The following is an 8,549-nucleotide window of genomic DNA, read 5'->3' as shown; positions in this document are numbered from 1 at the left end:
AGAAGAACAAACAAAACCCAAAATCAGTAGAAGAAAGGAAATAATAAAAATCAGAGTGGAAATAAATGAAATAAAGACTTAAAAAAATAAATGAAATTACAACTGGTTCTTTGAAAAGTGAAAAAAAGCAAAGCTTAATTGCAAAAACATTTTGCTAAACTCACTAGGAACAGAAGAAAGAAGGATCAAATGATCAAAATAAGAAGAGAAATGTGGAAAATACAACGGACATAAAAATTAGGATTACAAGAGAATACTACGAAAAGCTATGCACCAACAAATTGGATAATCTAGAATAAATGGCGAAATTCTTAGAACTAAACTAACTTCTAAAAATGCATCAAGAAGAAAAGGAGAATCTGAATAGACTGATAACTAGTAAGGAGATTGAAAGAATAATGGAAATCTCCCTAAAAACAAAACTCCAGGACCAGATGTCTTCCCTGGTGGATACCACCAAACATTCAAAGAAGACTTAATAGCTATCTTTCTCAAACTCTTCCAAAAAATTGAAGAAGAGATGCTTTCTAACTCATTCTATGAGGCCAACATTACCCCAATACAAAAACCAGACAAGGACAGCACAAAAAAGAAAATTATAGGCCAATTTTGACTGATGAACATAAACAAAAACATTCTCAACAAACTAGTAGCAAATGGAATACAACAATATGTTAAAAAGATCATACATAATTATAAAGTGAGATTTATTCCAGTGATGCAAGGATGGTATAACATCTGGAAATCAATCAACGTGATACACTACATTAACAAAATGAAGAATAGAAATCACACGATCATCTCAATAGATGTAGAGAAAGCGTTCCACAAGATATGGCATCTATTTATGATAAAAACTCTGAGAAAAAGGAGTATAGAAGGAAAGTACCTCAACACAATACAGGCCATATATGATGACCCACAGCTAACATTATACATATTCAATTGTGAAAAACTGAAGGCTATACCTTTACAAACAGAAACGAGACAAGGATGTGCACTTTCCCCACTCTTATTTAACCTAGTTTGGGAAATCTAGGCCAAAACAACCAGAAAAGAAAAAAAGGGGGATTCAAATTGCAAGGGAAGAAATAAAAGTCTCAGTATTTGCAGCTGACATGATTTTATCTATAGAAAACCCTACATAATCCACCAAAAAACTATTAAAAATGCAAAAAGAAAACAGTATAGTTGCAGGGTACAATATCATCATACAAAAGTTAGTTGTTTTTCTATATGGCAACAAGAAAATACCAGAAAGAGAAACTAAGACTACAATCCCATTTAAAATCTTAACAAAAAGAATAAAATACCTAGGAATACCAAAGAGGTGAAAGACCTGTACACTGAAAACTATAAAACATTGTTGAAAGAAATTGAAGAAGACATAAAGAAATAGAAAGATATCCTGTGCTCATGGATTGGAAGAATTAACGTAGTTAAAATGCCCATACTTCCTAAAGCAATGCACAGATTCAATGCAATCCTTATCAAAGTTCCAATAACATTTTTCATAGAAGTAGAACAAAGAATCCTAAAATTTATATGGAACAACAAAAGACCCTGAGTAGCCAAAGCAATCCTGAGGAAAAAGAAAAAAACCTGGAAGTATCACACTCCCTGACTTAAAAATATCTTAAAAAGCTATAGCAATCAAAACAGCATGGTAGTGGCACAAAAACAGACACACAGATGAATGGGAAAGAATTGAGCACTCAGAAATAAACATGCAGATCTATGGACAGCTCATTTTTGACAAGGAAGGCTAGAACATCTAATGGATAAAGGAAAGTCTCTTCAATAAATGGTGCTAGGAAAATTGGACCGCTGCATGCAAAATAATGAAAGTAGACCATTATCATACACCATACACAAAAAATTAACTCAAAATGGATTAAAAACTTGAATGTAAGACCTGAAACCATAAAACTCCTAGAATAAAACATAGGCAGTATGCTCTTTGACATGTCTCTTAGAAGTTTCTTTTTGAATGCCATATCTGACCAGGTAAGGGAAACAAAAGAGAAAAATAAACAAATAAGACTACGTCAAACTAAAAGCTTCTGCACAACAAAAGAAATCATCAACAAAATGAAAATGCAACATAACAACTTGGAGAAGATATTTGCAAATCATATATCTGATTAGGGGTAAATATCCAAACCATATAAAGTACACATACAACTAAACAGCAAAAAAACAAACAACCTAATTAAAAAATGGCAAAGGATCTGAACCAGTATTTTTCCAAAGAAGATATACAGATAGTCAAAGGGCACATGAAAAGATGTTCAATATCACCAATTATTAGGAAAATGAAAATCAAAACTAAAATGAGATATCACCTGATGCCCATCGGAATGGCTGTAGTTAATAAAACAAGAAGTAAAAAGTGTTGGAGAGGATGTGGAGAAAAGGAAACCCTCATATACTGCTGGTGGGAATGTAAACTGGTACAGCTACTGTAGAAAACAGTATAGAGATTCCTCAAAAAACTAAGAATAGAACTACCTTATGACACAGCTATTTCCCTTCTGGATATTTATCCAAAGAACATGAAAACACGAATGTGAAAATATATTTGCACCCCATGTTCATTTCAGCATTATTCACTATAGTCAGGACTTGGAAACAACCTATGTATCCATCAATGGATAAATGGATAAAGAAGTTGTGGTGTGTATACACAATGGACTACTACTCAGCCATTAAAAAAGATGAAATCTTGCCATTTGCAACAACATTGATGGGCCTTATTATGCTAAGTGAAATAAGTCAGACGGAGAAAGTCAAATACCATATGATTTCTTCCATAAGTGGAAGATAAAAAAAAAACAACAATAATAAAACAAACATATAGATACAGAGATTAGATTTGTGGTTACCAGAGGGGAAGGGAGGAGGAAAGTGGGCAAAAGGTGTAATAGGTTATATGTGTATGGTGACAGATGGTAATTAACCTCTGGGTGGTAAACATGATGTAGTCTACACAGAAATTGAAATATAATCATGTACACTAGAAATTCATATAATGTTTCAAACCAATGTTATCTCAATAAAAAATGCATATGTGTATATATTAATGATTTGGTTTTTCAATATCCTTGCCAGAATTTCATGTTGTTACTAGGTTTTAATTTAGCTATTGTCATGGTTTTGTAGTGAGATTCTATTCTGATTTTAATCTGCATTTATGCATGTCTTACGATGTTGAACATTTTTCATGCATCTGTTTTCCAGTTGTATGTCCTTATCAGTGAAATAACTGTTCATATTTTTTGCCCATTTTATAATTGAATTTTTCTTTTTACTGTTGAGCATGTGCGAGTGTGTTGTGTGTATGTATGTTGTCCGTGTCTTGCAAATATTTTTCTCATTCTGTAGCTTGTCTTTTCATCCTCTTATTGGGGCTTTTGCAGAGCAAAAGGTTTTTTAAATTTTTATATAGCTTAATTTTCCTTTTTTGTGTGTGTGAACTGTGTTTTGGTGTCAAGATTAAGAACTCTGCCTAGTCCTGGATCCTAAAGATTTATCCCATTGTTTTTCTAAATATTTTAGAGCTTTGAATAACATTTAATTTCATATTCTATTATTTTGAGTTCTTTTGTAAGCTACAATTAAGAGATTTAGGCGAAGAGGTGATTTTGCCTATGGATGCCCACCTATTCCAGCAACTTTTTTCAAAAGCATGTGTTTCCTTTCCTAAATTGTTTTTACGTATTTGTCAAAAATCATTTGGGCATATTTGTGGAGGTCTGTTTCTGAGTTCTCTATTCTGTTGCATTGATCTGTATGTGTATCCTCTGCCAATACCACAGTCTGGATTACTATAGCTGTATGTCTTGAAAATGTGAGGACTGTTTCCTTATTTTATTACATGTTTTCAAATGTTTTAACTATTTTTTTGATATTTTAAATACATTTTAGAATAATCTTCTATATATCAATAAAAATGTTGCTGGGATGTTTATAATAATTGCATTTTACCTGTGTATCAATTTGGGAGGAATTGATGTCTTCCAATCCATGAACACTGAATGTCTCTTGATTTAATTGGTTTTAAAAATGTTCTTTCATCAGCAATGTATAGTTTTATCATACATAATAATACACACATTCTCATAATATATGAGTAATCACCATTCTACTTTCTGCTTCTATGAATTTGACTACAATAAGTAACTCGTGTAAGTGGAATCATACAGTCTTTGTCCTTCTGTGACTGACTTATTACACTTAGCATAATATCCACAAAGTCCGTCCAAGATGTAGCATATGAGAGAATTTCCATATTTTTATGCCTGAAATATTCCATTGTATATATACAACACATTTCTTGCCTATTTATCCATCCATGGACATTTAGGTTGCTTGGATATTGTGAATAACGCTGCAATGAAGATGAGAGTACACATATCTCATTGAATTCCTATTTTTGATCTTCTGGGCAAATACTCAGATATGGGATTATTGGGTCATATGGTAGTATATTTTTAATTTCTTGAGGAATGTCCCTACTGTTTTTCATACGGGCTGCACAATTTCACATTCCCACTGACAGTGCACAATAGTTTCAATTTCACCACATCCTCACCAAGAACTCCTTGTCTGATTTTATAATTGCCATCCTAACAGGATGTGTGGCGATATCTCATTGTGGATTTGATTTACATTCCCTTGTGACTAGTGATGTTGAACATTTCATATACCTGTTGGCCATTTATATGTTTTCTTGTTAAACAAGAGTGAAGAAAATCATAAAATGTATAGTGTTTCTGAAGTAAATAAGAAAAAATTGTTTCAAGAGCTTGGAATACAGAATTACAATTGATATTCCTGAGAGGTAGTGTCGGATGAATCCAGAAAGAGGCCTATTTAATTCGTTAACATGGAAGCCACTGGTGAAATTGGCAAAAACAGTTTCAAGTGATGGATGGGATCACAGAAAGACACACCAGGGGAAGAATGATTTTAAGTTGAGAAGGTAAAGCAAGAGAATGTTGACAACTTGTTGGAGGAGGTCATTAAAAGGACATGATCGGTGGTTGACCTGCGAGCTGGACCCAGGCAATTCGAGGCTCTTCACCCACTCCTCTGTCCTTGGAATGTATGCTCTTCCTGCAATTCCCACAGCCTTAGCCATTTTCAAGGATGCATCTTTGACAAAGCAATGTGTTTCTGAGACCATCTTTATGGTATATGAGACTGAACCTTGTTAAGGCCTCTATATAAACTTTAAAATTCTGGAAGGCAGGTGGGTGCAGGAATCTGCTCATCTTGCAGCCACCCAAGGCAAGTCTTGTATGTACTTTCCTTGTTTGTTAAACCTGCCACCTACCAATGTGGAGTGGTCTGCCTCTTTCTTTGTCTCTACCTGCCCTTTGTGTGTGGAAGCCAGTTTATGAACCAACAATTGTTCCAGAAGTTTTGAGGTTAAGGTGAGCAGAGAAGTAGCATAAAACATGGAAAGTAATTATATATCAAGGGGTGGGGTTATTTTGTAGGACAGTAAAATACGTGACATTAAACAGGATCTAATTAAATGCAATTTTATGGGTCTAATTAACTGAAGTGGGAGAGACAAGGTTTATTCTTTTAAGTTGAACAGGGAGAGATGAGAATAAAAATTCAGTTTATTCTATATTCCTTATATAATTGGCATAGATCATGAGATATTAATATAAAAATACTACTTCCTTCAGCCTCTTACTTGTTTATTAATATAGAAGAATCTCAAATATTAGAAAAGGATATTTAATTTTATTTATTAGATTTTAAATTACAGGTTAGATGAAACAAGTTGATTCTGATCCCATGTCATGCTATTCTTATTTAAAAAAATACTCTTTTTACATTTGGTTAAGAGATCTATCTAGTTCACTTTCCAGATTGTGTGCTTTCAAAGACCCGCTAGAAGGAAATTGGATATCAAATTAGTTTGTAGTGAAATAATGTGTGTGGCTTGGCTAGGAAAGATCTACTCAGCCTAATAATAAGATTCTCTAAGATGCCCAGAGGCTTAAAATTCTTTATATTAATGACTTCATAGAATACTTTCTAGCTTCTCTTTCTGGAAGATTTCATTCAAAAAAAAAGTAGTCTGGTAGTGACTAAAAATGTATAGCATGCATTTTCCAGGGGAAAGTAACAATTGACTCTCGATCTGGAAATTATAATCACTCTTTGCAAACACTGGAAAATCTCCTTCCACTTTATGTTTCTTAATAAAAAATAGACAAATTAGGTTTTGATCAAGGAATCATGGGTTAATTATGAGACTAATCCTTCCCAGGAATGGGAAGGAAAAAAATTTACAGAAAAGTTGATGGGTGGGCAAGTGATTTTGCATTCTCAAGACACGTTTTTAAAAGTGTACATTTCAACAAGCTCCATTTCCATGGCCAAGAGTCATTTCAAAAGATTTTATCAGCTCCTACCTAAACATGAGCTCTTATCTGTCCTGGAAAATGGACACTGATATGCCATGAGATTTGGTATCCTTAGAACTTGAAAGAATTCTTATAACACAGTCTCGTATCTGCTTGGTTTTCACCCCATAGACAATAGGGTTCATGGTGGGAGGCAAGAGCAGATAAACATTGGCCACAATGATGTGGCAAGATGGAGGAATTGTGTGGCTTCCAAAGCGATGGGAAAAGAAGGAGAAAAACGCTGGACTGTAGGAGAAAACAATGGCACAGATGTGGGCAGTGCACGTGCTGAAGGCCTTCTGCCGTGCATCTGCCGAAGAGAGGCTGACGACTGCCCGAAGGATCATGGTGTAGGAGACTGTGATGCACAGGATGTCAAATCCCCCAATCAGGAGGGCGACCAGCAGACCATAGATGGCATTGACCTTGACATTCCCACAGGATAATTTGGCTACAGACATGTGGTCACAGTAGGTATGGGGAATTACATGCCCTCTGCAGTAGGGCAGACGCTTGGTGAGGAAAATGAAGGGAATGATGAGCAACACCCCTCTCAGGAAAGTAGCAAGCCCAACCTTTGCAATGACTGGATTGGTGAGGATAGTTGAGTAGCGCAGAGGATAGCAGATGGCTATATAACGGTCCAGGGCCATAAGCATGAGCACTCCAGACTCCATCCCTGTGAAGGTATGGATGAAGAACATCTGGACCAGGCATTCTTCAAAGCCGATTTCCTTGAGATGAAACCAGAAGATGCAAAGGGCTTTAGGGATTGTACTAGAGCACATGACAAGGTCAGTAAGGGAAAGCAAGGCCAAAAAGTAAAACATGGGCTTGTGCAGAGAGTCGTCACAGCAGATGAGGTAGAGGAGTCCACAATTCCCTACCATAGCCACAACATACATGGAGCAGAACGGAAAGGAAACCCAGAGGTGTGTGTCTTCCAGCCCTGGAACTCCATCAAGAATAAATGAGGCTGGGGAGAGATCTGTTTTATTAAGCATTAGCATGATCAATTAGGGTTAAAATTTATTGGGTTTTCCTACAGTAAGTAAAAGAGAAGAGACACAGAATTAATGGTTACCATGTCCTTCTCACCTCCACGTTTTAAAATTCCATAGTGCATTTTAATGATCAAACAGTCACATTTGCTGAGTGCACGGAAGAGATCTTTTGTTTATTTGTTATTTATTAGTTGACTAATTCATCTTTTCATTCAACAAATTCTTATTGAGCAATCCACAGTCTCATCACAGACACTGAGTTTACATGAAGTTTTTAAAAAACCAGATGCCCATCCTCATAGATTTATACTCAAGAAGTCTTATTATGACTTCTCTAAAGACATTTTTGTTAGCATACCTGACTTAACTCTTAATAGCTATATACATCTTCCTATTGATGTGACCTTAAAGAAGAGTTTCTTGATCACCTCACCAATGACCCAGCAGGTAGGACTACTTTTTAATTCTTATTGCTAATTAATAGCTGATAGTTATTTTTTATTACCAGCATACTGTTCTAAGCATTTGGAAATGTTAAATCATTTTTTCACCAATGGAGCTTGGGATCTCTCAATTTGGTAAATTTTTGATTCATTCATCTCAATTTTAAGACAATTCATTATTGTCTGATACTTGCTATATATGCATTTATATTAATGTTTTTAAATTTCTACTCAGTGTAAATTTCCAGTAATAACAGGAGAGCAGCTAGCATTGTTTTGGTAGTAAATCTGTCAATGATAACAAATCATTTCTTTCATTCTGTTTGTCTACCAATCTCCCTGTTGTATCTTCAGGCATTGCCCTCTGAGATTATCTGGTGTCTGTGGCAAAAACAAAAACAAGCAAAAAAAACTAGCTTCATATTATATCTTGCATCTTCCTTAAGGTTACAAAGAAAGATAAATAAACAAAACATTCCATTAATAAAATATGGGAACCAAGAAAATAAAAATAAACCAGAAGGAAAAATAAGATGGCAAAGGCAGAACATACATATTAATTTCAGCAATAAATATAAATTATTTAAACTAGCTTAGTTAATTATAATTAATATTTAAATTCCAATTAACTTTTAAAAAATATATATGCATTGCAAAAGATTACATCAGAA

General features: G+C 34.6%; 1 protein-coding gene across 1 annotated transcript; it reads right to left on the bottom strand.

Moving 5' to 3' along the window:
- Positions 1-6,451: 6,451 nt before the first annotated feature.
- Positions 6,452-7,441, bottom strand: LOC103555727 (olfactory receptor 52N4). Its single transcript, XM_008527486.1, has one exon. It carries the CDS (start codon positions 7,439-7,441, stop codon positions 6,452-6,454), a length of 990 nt encoding a protein of 329 aa, XP_008525708.1.
- Positions 7,442-8,549: the final 1,108 nt, after the last annotated feature.

Source organism: Equus przewalskii, chromosome 6 (genome assembly GCF_037783145.1).
Source record: "Equus przewalskii isolate Varuska chromosome 6, EquPr2, whole genome shotgun sequence".
In the NCBI taxonomy this organism is placed as follows: Eukaryota; Metazoa; Chordata; class Mammalia; order Perissodactyla; family Equidae; genus Equus; species Equus przewalskii.
This window is presented reverse-complemented; position numbering and strand designations above follow the sequence as displayed.